This window comes from Epinephelus moara, chromosome 21 (genome assembly GCF_006386435.1).
Source record: "Epinephelus moara isolate mb chromosome 21, YSFRI_EMoa_1.0, whole genome shotgun sequence".
Taxonomy (NCBI): domain Eukaryota; kingdom Metazoa; phylum Chordata; class Actinopteri; order Perciformes; family Serranidae; genus Epinephelus; species Epinephelus moara.
The window spans coordinates 16,231,735-16,249,449 of record NC_065526.1 but is presented as its reverse complement, the minus strand read 5'-3'; the positions used below and the strand labels follow the sequence as shown (position 1 = coordinate 16,249,449).

Sequence of the window (17,715 nt, the reverse complement as noted above, 5' to 3'; positions counted from 1 at the left end):
GGTTTTTTTATTACAATATCTTAGTTTAACAAATGTACACAGTATGATAACCACCAACTTTTATATCCTCCTGAGACCCAGACGTTTGTTTGGTATGCATTTTTAATTCCTCCTCGTTATTTAGGATCAGTAGGATCTGATAAGTATAAAAAACCAAGCATTGTCTATGATAATAAAGTCTCAATGTCCTCAAATGAGAACATCCTAATTGTGGTCTTATTACCACTACATGGCACAAAAAATTGTCTATAAACAAGGACAACAGGTCTAAGTCAAGCAGAATGAAGAATAAAGTGAAGGAAATCAAAAATGTGATGTCCTCATATGAAGACACAGGGTCTCAGGATGATATTGGTATATACATTAAAACAGGTATATCACTGCAACCCTACTGTCTTCACTGTGAAGGGTGACAACTCAGCCTCTCTGGTCTGCAGCCTGCATTGCACATCACTCCAAAGGGGCTGCTCTGATTCGTATCTTTTGTTGCTTTGTTTTATTTGTTGAATTGCCTTTGTTGTTATTGATTGCATGTTTTATTGTTTGATTGCTTGATTGTATTTTGTGAAGCACTTTGTGAATTTCATTTTTGTGAAAGGTGCTATATCCTCCTGAGACCTGAACTTTTGTTTGGTACGTGTTTTTAATTTCTCCTAGCTATTTGGGATTGAAAGGACGAAACATTATCAGTGATAATAAAGTCCTAATGTCCTCATATGAGGACATCACATTTTGGGTCTACCTGACCTTATAATTCATTCTACTTAATTTAGACCTGTTGTCCTCAATCATGGACACTTTTTGTGCCATCTATTGGTAGTGAGAGCACAACACACTAATCCATGTAAAAACAAGATGGCAGCCATCTCTGTCAAGTCAACCTGCAGCCGACCCTGACACAAAAGTGGACAAGGTCCAAAACCTGATCACATTTTATGGTTGAAACTTGTTTATTTATACTTAATAACGTTTGTAGGTTCATATGGCAACAAATTTGACCAACAGTATCAAGCTAAGACTGTGAATTAGGAAGTACTCATTTGAAGACATTGGGACTTTATTATCATCTCGTTTGAGGGTATTGGAACTTTATTATCGTTCACGATGTTTAGTTTTATCGGGTCCTACTGAGCCCAAATAGCTAGGAACATTTAAAAAAGCATACAAAACAAAAGTTAAGGAAGCTAAGTACTAGTGTGGCTTTTAGAAATTCAGACAGTAACGCCTCCCTATAGTTTTTAACCGACAGGCCCTGAACGCATCTTTAGTCCGGACCAGGGGGCGTAGGTTTGACCGGCTTGTGAAGCTCAGACACAATGAACCGTCAGACGGTGCGGGGTACGCATGTTGGGCCGGAGGCATAGGCACGGTTTTAGCACATTATTCTTCTTAATTGTGCCTTTTCTTGGATTTATTTAGTAATCTCCAGACTGCTGAAACACTGTATGGCGGTAACAAGGCTCAGCTGGAAACGGTTGATTCGTCGAGTTTGATGAAAACGAGGTCAGGCTCAGACTACCGTTAGCCCCTCCTGGTGGATTCTGTTTCCGTTGTTTTTTCTAGATAAAGCCAACAAACCGAGGCAGATAACAATGTCGTTGACTGCTTCGTCTGATTATTTCGCTGCCGAGTGTCTGGTGTCGATATCCAGCGGTCCTGTCCTACACAGACCCACCCCAGTCGCCCCCGCCAGCCAGCCGGCCGTGGTGGGCCTGCTCCCCGGGGAGCCCGACGTGTCGAGTGAGGACAGGGAAGTGCGGGAGACGCTGAGGCTGGAGGGGGCCAACATGATGGCGGTGGCCGGTATCCTCACCGACCTGCACGGCAAGTTCCGCCCCATGTCGGCCTACTCGGAGAGCAGCAACTCCTCATGTGGTGGGGAGAGCGGTTACACCACGTTGTCCGACCCCACCACCCCTACCATGACCCCCACCGCCACCCCTGTCCCGGGGCAGCAGCAGCTGAGGGGGGGTGGAGGTGGAGGAGGCGTGGGGGCCCCGCGGTCCCCGGTGAAGCGACATCAGTGCACTTTTGACGGATGCGACAGAGTTTACGGGAAATCGTCCCACCTGAAGGCACACATCCGGACACACACAGGTAGGGAGACAACAACAGCTTGGGTCACATGTGTACAGCTAACCTTAGTGTAAACTTTGTCTCCAACTTCTGCTCTGTCGATGACGCCCATTTTGTTATTATCACTGTAATCAGAAAATATGGGAAGTGTTACGCTCTTTTATTCTTTATGGGATTAACTAACAGCGTGGTGGTGCCAAATGTTTCCCATACAACCCTGACTTGGTACAATAAGGTGGCCAAACAAAGAGGCAAAGACAGAAAAACTCCCCTCCAGTGACTCTGACAAAGAAGTAAACTAACAAAAGAACTGGGCTGGACGTTAAAACCGGTGACGAAGGTCTTCCTCCCGACTGGATTTGCATATGAAATGAACGTAAGACGAAACCTTAACGTCGAGGGCTGGGAGTTTATTGTCGGGCATAGTCTGCCCTGTTGATGGCAGCAGCAAGTGCTGGATGATTTGGCTGTTGGAGTTTTTCTTTGGGGCACCACCTCCTCTCCCTGGCGTCTGCTGACGAGTTAAAATCGATTTTATTCCCTGCATTGTGTAAATTATTGATAAAATACGTTTGGGGAAGAGCTGCAGGAGGCGCGTCCGATAATGGATGCGCCACCCCTTCTGTCTAAATGAACACATTTTCATTTATTTTTGGATGTCTGCAGAGGAAAATAACTGATATGTAGCTGCACCTCACTGCACAGTCCGTTTTATACCTCACGATGTTTCAAGCCAGATGGTTGGACATGGACCCGCCCATCAATATGCAAACACAGCTCTTGCTACTGAGTCAAATCGTGCATGGGATTTTTCACAAAATGAGGGGAATCGGTGCGTTCAGGGTCACTGAGCAGGCGCAAACGGATTAAGGGCAGGAAACGGCTCAAAGAAACTGTGGTGGGAACGCCCATAAAGAGTTCTGCAACAACAACGTGGCCTGGCTTTGTGATCTTGAAAATGGCACCGAGCATCCTACTCGCTTATCCTGGTTTTGCTCATGTTGCCTGCAAGAGATTAAGGCTAGTAGTAGTTTAGGAAGACTAATCTGGAGAATCTAAAGCCTAGATGTGTTTTGTCACGTATTTAATTTACGCAGAGATTAATATTTTTGCCTATATTTCATAATGCGTCATTATCTCGGTATTTAATGTGCTCAGGTATAATTTAATGACGTCGTAGGGATGCAGTCACACATTTCCTACCTGTATTTTATTAATTAACATAAATGTGCAGTGACCAAAAATATAAGCAAACTTATTCTGATTTAATTTGAAAGCATATGATTATTTTATCTTTAAGAAACATTAAAACAAAATGCACAGACTATGAAATACTTGCAAAAATTAAATTATTAAAGGCATGCTAGATGAATTATTAAAGGCCTGCAGAGCGGATACACATGCATAAATTGCACATATTGGAGTCTAAATGATTTGTGGATTAATGGATTTGTCATTTGACAGAAAAGTAAGCTAAAATCTAACAAACATTTTCTAATTTTAGTTTCAATTGTGAGGATTTTTAAAGATCAAGATTAATCGATAATGAAAATAATTGCATATCCTCACTGGTTTGTGGTATAGAATGGAAATAAATTATCCTTTTCCAAGTGTTTAAGTTATTAATATATTTTAGTCATCAGAAAACTCGGGTGCTTGTGGGGCAAACTGAAAGGTATGATAAATAATATGGTGGTAAATGTTCTCCCCTCTCTTCTCTGCCAACAGGTGAGAGGCCCTTCCCATGCACCTGGCCAGACTGTGAGAAGAAGTTTGCCCGCTCCGATGAGCTCGCCCGCCACACCCGCACCCACACCGGTGAAAAGCGCTTCCTGTGCCCACTGTGCGAAAAGCGCTTCATGCGTAGCGACCACCTGATCAAGCACGCCCGCCGCCACCCTGACTTCCAGCCCTCGATGTTGAGCCGCACCAAGGGCGCCTCCTCCTCCTTGTCTCCCAGCCCGGCCATGCACCATTAGGATGGTCTTGGTTTGGGTGGGGGGGGGGTTTCCTAACAGGAGCACAGAAGGTCACGGTGGTTTCAAGTTAACCAGCTACAATCAGATCCACTGATTTAGGATTTAGCATTGCTGTGTTGTACTCAACAAATGTGCACATAACACACACAACACACACAAAGCTGGATGTGAGGGGGGAAAGCGGCTTCATCCCTCCATCTGCACAGATGAGTCATGTGACCACTATCCACCTGCTCAATAGAACTAGGGTTGGGTATTGAGAACGCTCCAAATCTTAAAGAAGTGAGGATTCGTTAAGAAATGTGCTTTTTCGATTCCACTTATCGTTTCCTGAAAGCAAAGTTTGGACCTACTTTACTTCATTTACATCGCAGATTACACGTGTATCAAAGCACGTGTATAATGTTTACAATAAGACGGAGTGGGGCCTGTTTTCAAAAGTGGCTGCGCTTCACGAAAGACCGTAATGATGCGGTGAAATGTAATCACTGCATGAAAATAAATATATGCAAGGAAAGAAAGTCTAATACAACAACACATTTACTACAGAAATAAGTAGAAGGCAGCATTTTTATAAAATCCTGTATCATAGTGAAATGAATTTAAACATTTTTATAGATCAAATAACCAGATAGGAACGTCTGTTTTTGGTAAAAACACTCGATTAATTTCAGGGCAAATCAAGGTACTTCATCACATTGATGCAAAAAGTCTGTAAAACCAATTATGCCACGAAGCAGTCCTGCTCATCGATTTACAACACAACATTAATACAAGGCTTTAATGCCTCAAAAAGCAAAATCAAATGTAAAACATTCAGCTTTTCTGTGGCACAACAGAGAATGTTTATATATATTTTCCTTTTTTAACCAAAAATCACAAAACACTTCCTCATTTATTACATGTTTATGGCAGCCTAAACCTTTTGGAAATAAATGTGTGGTGTTTTTTATGTTGAACATACTTTGTTTTCTTTTCTTTCTCAGGATTCGATGAGAATGGGAATCATTAAGCAGATTTGAGTCGATGAAATAAACCCAACCCTAAAAAATAACCTCAGTTTCTCAAACACTTCCACAAATTGCAGGGATTTTTCACATTTTTCTGTAAAAGTCTGCACATTCATCAGCCAAAACTCCTCTGTTTTCTAGTGGTTCATTTGTAGACTGTTGTTGTGCTCCTCGTTTATTTCCCATGAGTAGCATAAACTTGTGATGTTAGGTAGCGAGGCGCCGACTAGAAGCCTTTTAGCTTTTCTTTTTTTTAGCTTTGCTGATTCCATATAAAAGTTTATTTTAGTGGTGACACATTCCTTAATTTTTATTGCATCGGTAACCATCGTTGAGGCAATTTTGTAATGATTTCTATATATTCAGTTTAACTATAGATCGAGTATTGATTTTGCCAGAAAGTGGATCAAACTTCACTGTAGAAAAGCTGATTGCACGCCATCCTTACGTCTAGATCAGTTATCACACATGAAATGCTGATACATAATACACAGTATTATGTCTAATACTGATGCAAATGTATATAAGCTTTAAGCTTTTAATGTAGATTAATGGTAATGCTACTAGCAACTGAATTAATACATGTGATGAATTGTAGTCCTTATATTAGGGGTAACGGTATACTCTTGATAGGATGGCATTGCTTGTGAGTGTCGGTGTGTATGTGTTTTTATTTACATTTTTGTTAGCGACAGAACTGGGGAAAAAGTGTGTATGCGATGATATCAAAATGTTTTGGGGAAACAAAAATGACATGAGTCGAGCTTGACTTTTAGCTGGCTGCCTTCGAAGTTAAAGCCATCACCCCATTCATCAGGGGTGTGGAGCCAGACGGCAGAAGGCATTTCAGGATCAGGAGTGCCAGGTGTTTCTGTACACGGTTTGAGTCTTACATGTAGAGTCACAAAAAATAACCTGTTATAACTTTTAGTGTGGGAATCAAAATTGGTCTAAAACTTGTGCTAATCTGCTCCCATTGAGGAAAGCTAATACCAGTAGATCTTTACTGAGTTTGACTTATCAAAGCATAAAAGCACAAGTGCAACTGATAAAGTTAATAATGGCTTTATGTTATGTACAATAGTCATGAACCAGCAGGCACTTGTAAATGGGATGCCGCCATTAATAATGTTATTAGTTACACCTGTGTCTGACAAGTCAAACTGTCCTCTGTGATAAAGAAACATTACAATGTTGGAAAAACAAACGGGGATTTGTTAAAGGGTAACTTACGTATTTTTTGGGCTAGACCCTGTTTTCCCTTTTTTTTCATCCAAGTGAATAATAGGATAAACAACTTGTCCAGTACTGAGCAAGAGCGCTGCAGACGGCAGCCACACAACGGGCTACAGTGTCACCACCGGGGGAAATTATGTGTTGTCAATTTACACCCATTAAAAGTGGTTATTTTTGCCACTGAGAGATTATTAGAGGAGTCTGACGACATTATGCAAAGGATCCCTACAGAAATAAAACATTTGTTTAAACATAAATTACCCTGAAGTCGGCATTACAAAACCCAACAGACTCCGTTTAAATTAACAATAATTTTGTCATGGTTAAACATGCCTTATTAAAAGTTAACAGAAACAAATTAAAACCCACAAAAGCCCTCTTGGTGTGTCTTTCCACTCTTCCAACAATTGTCAACTCTGGTTTGGTTGAAATAAACATGTTAAACAGCCAGTCAGATGTGACAATATGCTGGCTCTGTACAGGCTAAAATTACTGTTTTTTTAAATGGAGTCTGGTGGGTTTGGCAGTAGCAATTTTGGGCCTGTTTCTGGTTAAACAAAAAGGATCTTTCTCCTTAACATAAAGATCTATCTTTGTAGGGATCCTTTCTATAATGTTGTCAGACACGTAAAATACTAATCTGAGCCTATCAGTGGCAAAAACAAGCACTCAAAATGGTGCACAGATGCCCTGTTTGCGGGCTGTCTGCGTAAGCCCTGTTGCTCAACACTGGACCAGACTTTTTGTTGTTCCCATTAGTCACTAAAACACAAAAATGTGAAAATAAGATCCAGGTTTACCCTTTAAAAACATGTTTAGTACATTCAAGAAAACTGGCACCTGAATATTCCTATATGCCAAAAACAAAGTCAACAATCCTCACGTATTTCAGGAAAAATTAACATTCAGGAGCAAACCTCAAATAATTAAGATATTTAAAATCTATCAAGTACATACAGTGTCCAGGTCTGATTATAGAGAGGTTGATTTTTTTTTTAATGTTTCCACACTGTTTGTCCAGCTCATGGACATATTCCTTTATCTCAGTGAACAACACTTAAAGCCTTAAACTATGTCATAACTACTTTGCACCATGTTTACAGTTGGATCATTGTATAGGTGTATATGCCCCCCTGTGGGCTCATAACAGATACTCATTATGCAATATGGCACTTTTTTCTTACAGGTGTATTTGGCTGAATAGTGTAATGGCTTGCACTGTCACTATGCTTCTACAAGCAAGCACTGTGGAACTTTGCTGATGTGTTGATAACCAATGGTTTGTAAAACTGCCTTTTTGTCCAAGTGCTTTAGAAAGCGTGATACAAGAAGTTGGTAGGTTTTTTTTTTGTTTTTGTTCTTTTTTTTAGTGCGTAGTCATCCAGGCCATCTCTTGTTGTGGATTTTTTATTTTCTAAAAGGAACACGCTTCATTTGTGTTTCCAGATCGGTCGACTTTGTCTCCTCCACGCTAAGACTTCAGATGTCTTCCTCATTCACATGTCAAACCATCTTAACCATTTCACTGTTGATCTCATTTTTAATGGGAGCTGTACTCAATTGAGTGATTGCAATGCTTTGGAATTTTGTACACATTTCTTCTTCTTCAGAGGTTCAATCTGTTGACAGTTCGTGGTTGCTGCTGGCAGTAGCCATGAACACATGGACTGTATAACAAACACACACAATATACCTGTTTTTTACGTCTTGAAATGGGAAGATTTCCCTCCGTCTCCTCTCACAGATGGGGGAGTCGTCTCACACAGACTCTGTCCGGGTCTCAAAGCTATAAAATCACAATACGAACATACCTCACTTTTTTTTCTGTGTCTTTACAAAATCCATCCAACCCGTCGTTCAGAAAGTCCTATAAAGCCATTGAGCCTTGGATTTCAGAAGTTAGTCTTTATCAGCTAGATGGTCTGCTATGTACCCTTGTCCTTATCTTGTCTGTATATGCAACATCACTACTACCTGTGTAGCAGCAGAATTTCCTTTTCCCTGCCTCAGTGAACTTCTGTTGTTAATGGACAGTAGCAAACGAATCTCCGGGATGAATCCTGCACCGACAGCCTCTGTCAGCAAAGCCCAGCAGGAGTTTTAGTTATCAAGGGAAAGACTCGCAGCTGACTCGGGGGGGGTGGGGGGGGGCTTTTAAGGNGGGGGGGGGGGGGGGGGGGGGGGGGGGGCTTTTAAGGGGTTTTAAAATGTAAAAAAAATACCTGTAGACTGTCACTTCACTGCAGATTTCAATTGAAAGAGCTCAGTCCAAATCTATTTGTTCATATCACTGAATGTGGCTTGATGGCAGAAAGCGTTATCCACTTTGGATTTAATTTTTTCGCTGCCTCACTGAGAAGAAAAATAATTCTCTTGTCACCACACTAATTCAGATATGCACATTGTACAGAAACGGATGTTTTTTAAATTGATGCCTAATTTTTACATTAATGTAATTTTTTAAAAATCCTCTTATCAAAGCTTTAGTTAAGGTAAATAGGAGGAACTGTGGAACTAAATAATTGCTGCAACAAGCTGTTTTGATATTTATATTCTCAGGTGTCTTAAAAATTTTGAGCATTGGAGTTTCAATATTTCCTGTGCAACACCTAAGTACAAGCATGTTTTATTTCTTTTGTTATGCTGATTAATTTATTCCAAAAAATGTATCATTTGTGTGGTTTAATTATTCTTTCATAACTCATTTTGTGACATGGAACAGTACTAATATTAAATGGTTCCATTGTTTGCTTGATATGAAAATACCAGTGCTTTTTTTTAAGAATAAAAATCCTCAAGTCGACACCTGTGTTCATCTTGTGTTTTTTATCTGCACCATAAGCACATACAGACAAAAATAACAATTAAAAAAATGTCAGCCATAATAACATGAACAGAAGTGAGTCTATTTGATGTGTACAAAATGCTGTCGCTGAATCTCAATTGGTCAGCATCGTCAGCTCACAGCAAGAGGGTTCCTGGTTCGAACCTGGCATGGGGGAGCCCCTCTGTGTCAGCGTGGGTTTACTCCTGGTACTCCAGCTTTCTCCCACAGTCCAAAGACACGCAAGTTAATTGATGACTCTAAATTGTCCGTAGGTGTGAATGTGAGTGTGAATGGTTGTCTGTCTCTATGTGTCAGCCCTGTGATAGTCTCTCGCCCAGTGTCAGCTGGGATAGGCTCCAGAAGACATTTTGCGTTTGAAAAACACATCACTGTTATTTGCCAGTCTTGGTCTCGGCAGGTGGTTTTGGTGTAACCTAGTCATCAGAATAAATGTTGGCACTGTACATTTCTGCAAACCACTGATATGTTACATTTCTACATTTCATATGTAGTAGATCTGTTGAAACTTTACATTTCGATTTCCAGCTTTATGTTGTGACAACAACTGTGGTTAACGTGTGTTCGGCACACACACCACTTGGTAACGTTTAGGAAAAGGTCATGTTTTAGCTCAAAATACCCACTTTGGTCGCTACAAACACGGCTGAAAATGTACTGAACGGTCATTAAAAAGCACCTGCTTTTGCTGGTCTTGAACAGTGGTCTGTTTTGCTGCTTGTGTGTTACACCATCCACCATCCCTTCCTCCCCTTGATGAGAAACTCAGCTCATAGACATGTAATCAAAAGTACTTCATACTGTAGGTATAAAACGTGTAAATGTAACATAAACCGGGGTTTGCAGTGCCGACATTATATTCTGGTGACCGGGCTGCTTGATGTACAGAGGGCTGAATTACCACTATAGCAACTGCACTGGAGGTGCACAGCTTGTGGGCCCCCGAAAGCTCCAAACATAAGAGGCTTAACTGGCTTTTGCTAATTAAATTGAAAATTTGTTTGAAAAACTGTACCACTGAAACCCTATATCAACAAGTTTTTATTCCTTACTATTAGCTTTCTGCCAAAGAACACAGAACACAGATAATGTCCTCCATCTTAGAAAAACTCTACACACTGCACAGAAAGGGGGAGGAATAAAGTTGAATAGGGGCCCAGTTGCTAATTGGTGCCCCACGGCCCCCCCTGAGGATATTCAGCTGGCCATAGTGTGTAACATGACATGACATGGCCTCAGAGTTCATCTCTGTTTGCACTGGCAGAGAGAGGAGGCACGCCACCGCGAGCAGAGCGAGGAGCCTCAGGTCCAAACCCTACTTCCTCAGTTTCACGCCGCTGTTTGGCCCCCTCTCTGTCCCAGTCTGTTTCCACGGCCTCGTCGTCCCAGATGGTGGAGGTCTCTGTGTCGCTGAAGTAGCCGGGCTCGCCGGTGTAGTGTGTGGGGAAGAGCAGCAGAGGCTCAACTGAAAACGCTTTCAGGTCCCTCTGCTCGAAATGCTGCATGTACTCATCTCTGAAGGGGCAGGAGAAGACTCTTACTACACTTCAAAGCCAAACATTTGTATATGCACACAGTGGGTGAGACTCACTTGGGGTGCTTGTTGAACATGATGGGTAGGAACTCATCAACAGGCAGCATTTTGTTCAGAGGTTTTGCCTGCAGGAGTTTCCGGGCTCCGCTCAGTGAGAGGACGTATCCCAAGGTCCAGTAGGAGTAGTATGGGTGCACGAGGTTGCTGACTCCCTTCACCCAGTGCTCTGGCTCCTTCACCTGCAGCCGCTTACGGCCTACATAACTTTAAGAGGACAGAAAAGTGACTGACAGGCACCACAGACATTAAGAAGCGTAATTTGAGTATGATGAAAAGCATTAAAGGGATAGTAAGGATCTTTTGAAGTGGGGTCATATGAGGTACTTATCCAAAGTCAGTGTATTACATGCAGTAGATGTCTGTCGACACACCCCCATTTTGGAGAAGCAGGCTGGCACTGACAGACATCTACTGTATGTAATACACTGTCTATGGATAAATACCTCAAACAGTCCCACTGCAAAACCCAAACTATTCCTTTAAAACACTAACATGAGGTCCCATTCAAGCCCCACTCGCTGTACATTTTCCATGACAGCCACCACTCTGCTGCAAAACCTCGGCTCAAATCTCACATCATCCTCCAGCACGAGCACCTGCTGCAGTTCCTGCTCCACCACCTAGAGGGTGACACACAACAGCTCAAATTTCTTTATGCTGTCACACCCATAGACTGTGTACATTTAAGCCTACTGCCACATCACCTTCACTGAACTTAGATAAGTTATGTTTGAAACAGTCACGGAGCAAAGCTGCACCTGTTTCCAGATGTTGTAGTGGCTGAGGAAGCAGCCGATCTCCCCTCTAGTCAGCACACGGCCTGAGTATGGGTCTTTGTACCCAGGCAGCATGTCTATACCCATGGCCAGCAGCTGAGAGGAGTTCAAGGCTCTGTGGACAACACATGGAAACACATGTCCTCATAGTCAAAGTCAGCTATAAGACATTTAATATTTTCTTACAAGTGAAGCCTCATTTCCACTGTTAGTTTCTACAGCGGTAATTCTAAATACACCAAGTTAAACTGTTTAATCAAAAGCAGGTGTAAATATTACTCTTTATTACATCCCAAATTAAAAGCAAATATGTGGGGCCATTAAACTAGACCATTCACATATTTTTTTGTCCTGAAATTGTACAGTTGTAGAGAAGTGTTCATATGGTATTCTATGATATACCTAGGTCATGCAAAACACTGTACTTTGGCAGGAGATATTGTGACTCAGAGAAGACACGTATCGGCTGGCAGTCTTGTTCTTAGCTTGTAAAAAGGCCTCTACAAAGAGATGTCACAAGGCAGAACCACCAACACAAAAAGGATGTCTGAAAATTATGAATGATGTGTATGATATGGAACAGTTAACTCACAGGATAAGAGCTCAACAGGAGTGATGTTGAATATGTCACAAAAATGAGTAGGTTTTGTGAGACAGGGTGATCCAGAGCTGTTGTTTTTTTCTCTTTCGTATGTATGTGGTGTTTCTCCATAGATGCAGATTTCAGGGGGGACAAAGGGGACAGGTCCCCCTCAGTATTTAGAGCATGTGCTTTTTACACCATAAATTGATGCAGAAAATGCACAAATTAATGCATTAACATTTACCAGAATGCAGGAAATCAAGTGTTTAACACTAATAATTTTCTGGCATATGACCTCCAAACCCCTCCTGTTTCATATGTGTCTTTTCCGATGTTGAAATGAAACCTATTCAACTGTGTTTCTGGAAAAGCCAAAAAAAAAGACGACACAGAAGATGAACGTATAAAATGTGATGCACTGTTATGAAAAAAACAACCCAGCATTACATGAAGTAACAAATCAGATCTTGCCAGTTTATTCCTGACCTTGAAAACAGCAGTTGACAAAACCAATGTCCACTTACTTGCTTGTCCTACAGCTTTCAACCACATCACATGGTCCTCATCAGCAGACTTAGTTTGCTTAGTTGCCACGGAAATATAAGCAACTCTAGCACTTCTTATCTGTGTTGAAATAAAAGCTGGCCTATTCATAATATGCTGATGAGGACCATTTAACGTGGTCAAGCAAGTAAGTCAGATCATGTTGTGAGCAGTTTAATGTGGGAACTACTTTCTGCCCACTGAACTACACCTGCCAAGCGAATCACCATGCAGAAAGAGGTGTGTATCAGCTGACATCTCTACAGCTGATATCTCCAACACTTGGCAACTCACAGTAAAACAATCTGGACTGATAAATAGCACTACAGGTAAGAGGGAAAGTATGTATTTTTGATTTTAAGGTGAACTATCCCTTTAATGCTGGTAAACATTTGACTGACTTTGACTCCTTAAGTATCTGAATGCTACTTCCACCACTGCACGATGAGAGGTGTTACTGTATATCATACTTGCCATCCACGGCTTCTGTCAGTGTGGCGTCGATGCCGAGGACAGTCAAAGAACTCAACATCCTGTCCCGCCGGTCTGAGCGGCGCTTCAGATTGATCAGATAGATCTATAAGTGGAGAATAAAATGACTGTTCACTTAAACAGCACTCCATAACTGGAGAAATACCTCTTTAGTGAATCTGTACCTCATCAAATCCCATCTTTCCTGGTTCTTTAGGCAAAGTGTGCACATACTGTGAAGGCTCCATGGTGTAGGCAACTGGAAAGTAAAGTTACACATTCACATTTCACATGAAGTATAGTAAATTTGCCTTTTCCTGCACAGTCGTTTTGGTTTCAAGAGAACTTCTTAGATCAGTTGAACATCTAACTGATGTGAAAGAGTCAAATGAGAGGGGGAGAAGAGGAAGTGAGAGGCAGAGGGCCTTAACAGAGGAGTGAGACATGTGTCAGGGCTGTGAGAGCAAAAAGGCCCAAATATGCTCACACAGACGCAGGGAGACAGCAAAGACTGGAGATCGAGGGCCTGAAAATTACCCCCGTTGTCCAGAATTGTCAATTATCAGTGTCAACAACATTTCAGCACGATTAGAGGAAGTGCCTACTGAGAGCCTCCGTCAGTGTGTGGGTGAAACTCTCCTCTTCTTCCTCCAGTGTCTGGTCTTGTTTAAGAGGCACTGGTAAGTATCCATAATGGTCCTTATTGCACACGTACATCTGAACCCCTGCAGCAGAGCAGAAAGATCAGGTCGCAGTGCATCTTTTCTTTATTAGACATGCAATATTAGATACATTTCACCTCCAATAGTTAGCATAGTGTATGGTTCGACAAGACATTGATGCAGTTACAAAGTCATATGATTATGATATTATTAAGGAGGGTGATAATAAAGTTCATATGTCCATGTTTTATAGAGATGTTAAGCACATAGTACAGTACCTATTGCTTCATTCTAATCAAGATTTAAAGAGTAATTTAAAACAGTGTTTTATTTTCAACTAGGACTCCTTTTTGCCCATGATTGTGCATCTAACTTTTTTTTTTCAAACCAGTCCAGTATTGAGTGAGAGCGTGCATCCAGCAGCGAAACACGGTGCAAAGTTACCACGCATGGAATTTCCCTCTGTCAATTTACGCCCACCAAAGTGCATGTTTTTACCACTGACAGGCTCAGATTGGTATTATCAGTGTCTGACAACATTATGAAAAGGATCCCTTCAGAGACAGACTTTTGTAAAAGAGTAAGAGCCTTCTTGTTTAAATCGCTGTCACCAAACCCACCAGACTCCATTTTAAATAAACAGTAATTGTAGCGTGTATAGAGCCAACATATTTTCACATTTTCACATTTAACTGGGTGAATTATGGGTTTATTTCAACCAAACCAGAGTTGGTGATTGTTGGGACAGTGGAAAGATGAACTAAGACAGTTTTTGTGTGGTTTATTTTGTTTATATTGACTTTGAATGAAGTGTGTTTTACAATGATAAAATGACTGTTTATTTAAATGGAGTCTGGTGGGTTTGGTGATAGTGATTTCTTGGCTGTTTCTGGTTAAACAAAATGGATCTTACTCTTTAAAAAAAGGTCTATCTCTGTAGGGATCCTTTCTGTAATGTTGTCAGACAATTATAATAACAATCTGAGCCTGTCAGTGACCAAAACAAGCACTTTATGTGGATGTAAATTGGCGGTCCAACTACAGTGGCGGGTGATTACATCCCTGCTTCAGAAATTGTTCCCATTAGTCACAAAGACACAAAAACATGGGAAAATAGGGTCCAGGTTGAAAAACACCAAAGTTACCCTTTAACTATTGTTATTGCCTTCCTAAATGTAGTAGAGTTAAATTTTAACATGAATTATTGCACATGAGCATTATCATTAGTGTATACTAATGTATATAAACAGGCATTATAAGTAATTATTTAAAATATTTTTTAGGGGTAAATAAATGGTAGATCATGTTTTTTGCCCCTCATATTAAAACACAATAATATATGCCACTATTCCATCGTTCTGATGCATTTTAAAAAAGGGAAAAATGGGGAAAATAATCTTCCTACCAGGTAAAAAAACACACATCACAGTGTGCCACTGATGACAACCACCAAATGATAATCAGCAAAATCACAGTAACATAATCTCATGAGGTGCAACTTAAATTGAAAAGCACATATTGACAAAGACCTGCTGACCTGCTTGCTGTGAAGAGAAAGCGAAGGCCATGATGTCATCTACATTGTAGGAGTACTGGGGGTGAGGAGGGTGGAACGCCAATGCTTGGCTGGCTCTGCGCCTCAGGTCCAGCAGGAAGGTGGAGTGCACCATGGGGACAGCAAAGCAGCCCAGCCACTTCCATTTACGGATGGGAACATACTCTGGGGTTCGCCTGTAGTAGCCCTGTGCGTGTAAGAAGACCCTGGACAATCAGTTTCCTGCAGTTTTCAGTCAATATTCCACACAGGAAATATATATTCTGTTCTGGTCTCTTACCTGAGGAGTCACGCCACACCAGAAGTTGGAATAAAGGCTCTTTGATTCCAGCATTGGAGCCACAATTGTCAGATTCTCTGCTATCATGTCAGAAAGCACCTGAGGGTTTGTCAGCAAGTTGTCACTGTCCACAAACTGAGGGGAAAAGAGGGAGCATGACAGAGTGGTGATTTGATGCACCAGATAATTTGATTGTGGATAACTCCCCTGCACAGCAAGATATCTCCAACACTCAGCAACTCACACTAAAACAATCTAGACTGATAAATGGCACTACAGGTAAGAGGAAAAATATGTTTTTGTTTTTGTATTTTTTTCCAAATGTCCATTTAATTCTTGCTCTTTATGCTCTGTTACTGTCTCACCAGTATGTAGTCAGCCCAAAGTCGTCTGGCAGCTCTGAGTGCCGCCTGCTTTAACCTCATCACGTGGGTGAACCGAGAGTCAGGCCAGTGTTTGGGACCCTGCTCATCTGCATAAGAGCTGAAAGAAAGAGGGACAGACTAATGATATGAATATTATAGGATCAGAGGATATCAGATTTACCACCACGCTGTTAAATATATAGGATGGCTGATAATAAATGGAGCTGCTGCCTCAGAGACAAAGTTTATGCACCTCGGTTGCTCTGCAGGCCTCCACTCCACTGAGTGGTAAAGGTGTTGAACTCCTCTGAGCCACTCGTGAAGCATGGCTGTGCTGTTGTCCACACTGTGGTCAGAGGCCGCCCTGAGGTCACAAGGAACAGTTCTGAACACTGACTTCATCTCTTTGTTTTCAGCTCTCTTTCTTTCTTTCTCACTTGTCTGAGAATGACTTGTTTGATGATGAACAGTGTTGTAGTATGTGAGGAATGACATTTACACAGTGCTGTTAAAATGCCCAAAAGTTGGTCAAAATCTTCCATGAAGCAAATTTGACAGCAAGGGCAAGTTTTCCAACTTTTTTCCAGAAATATGAACTCAGTTTTTAATCAAATGCAATAAAGAAATTACTGTAATTTTACCAGATGGCGACACGGTCCTTTGGATAGTCCAGTCTCTCAATGCATCCTAAGAAATAAGGGAGGCTGTGCTGTGCATTGCGGGCGAGGATGGTGATCAGCACTGTGGGCTTCAGCACAGAGGACTCCTGCTGGGCCGGTTGGAGGAGACGATCAGCTGACAGCTCCTCTGTGCCGTCCGTATGCAGGAAAAACTCTCCTGCTAAAATCATGAAATATAATCTGAATCCCACAAATCCAAAAGGCATTATTCCAGCAGGGCACCTTGATGTCTCTGTAGCCTCAGACTGGTGCAAGTCAGGAAGAGAGAGAGAGATTCTCACACACACGATAACACACACACACACAGAAACAGGGGCAGAGGGAAGGAGAGAAGAGAGACGAAAAAGAGATTGAAGACAACCGACATAGATATCAGAAGTTATACATTACTATTATTACTACACATTTATCTATAATTCAAATAAACGATTATTATCACTAGTACTATTATTATTATTATACAATAATGTTTTTTAATCTTATTTTATACTTGTAAAATTGCTATTTTTATTTGATTGTAAATTGTAAATGAAATGTTAATTTTTACATTTGTTTTATTTTTTGTAAATTTATTTTTATTTTTATTATGAAAAGGTACAATGAATAATGTTATATTTTTTTTATCATTTGTGAATGCATATTATTATCATTATTATTATTATTATTATTAATAAAAGGTGTTGTAAAACATATAAACAATTTATAATGTTTTTATAACCTTATTTTATAATTGTTATAATTGCTCTTTTATTTGTTTATGTATAACAACAATTTATATTTTTTTATTTTTGAAAATGTATTATTATTAATACCATTATTATTAAAAGGTGTTGTAAAACATACAAACAATTTTTATAATTTTATAATGGCTATTTTATAATGGCTTTTTTTTTTTTTTTTAAATCATTTTTATGTTTAACCACGGTTTAGATTATTATTAATTAATTTTTCATCTTTTGTATTTCCTTAACTATTTTTTCTAATATAATATATATAAATGTACGGTCTTAAAAAGGATTAAAAAAAATATTTTTTGATATTGAATGCTTCAGCAATGGTT

At 40.5% G+C, this 17,715-nt stretch overlaps 2 protein-coding genes across 2 annotated transcripts; one reads left to right on the top strand and one right to left on the bottom strand.

Annotated features, from left to right (window-relative positions):
• The first annotated feature begins 1,304 nt into the window (after positions 1–1,304).
• Positions 1,305–8,442, top strand: zgc:153115 (uncharacterized protein LOC768186 homolog). Its single transcript, XM_050032580.1, has 2 exons — positions 1,305–2,097; positions 3,805–8,442. The coding sequence occupies exons 1-2, from the start codon at positions 1,593–1,595 to the stop codon at positions 4,053–4,055; spliced, it is 756 nt and encodes a 251-aa protein (XP_049888537.1). The 5' UTR covers positions 1,305–1,592; the 3' UTR covers positions 4,056–8,442.
• Positions 8,443–9,142: 700 nt separating this feature from the next.
• On the bottom strand, positions 9,143–17,076 carry colgalt2a (collagen beta(1-O)galactosyltransferase 2a). Its single transcript, XM_050032755.1, has 12 exons — positions 16,617–17,076; positions 16,229–16,339; positions 15,976–16,093; positions 15,611–15,745; positions 15,313–15,517; positions 13,719–13,838; positions 13,299–13,372; positions 13,113–13,219; positions 11,499–11,631; positions 11,233–11,360; positions 10,738–10,944; positions 9,143–10,661 (listed from the first exon to the last, which is right to left on the bottom strand). The coding sequence occupies exons 1-12, from the start codon at positions 16,859–16,861 to the stop codon at positions 10,382–10,384; spliced, it is 1,863 nt and encodes a 620-aa protein (XP_049888712.1). The 5' UTR covers positions 16,862–17,076; the 3' UTR covers positions 9,143–10,381.
• Positions 17,077–17,715: the final 639 nt, after the last annotated feature.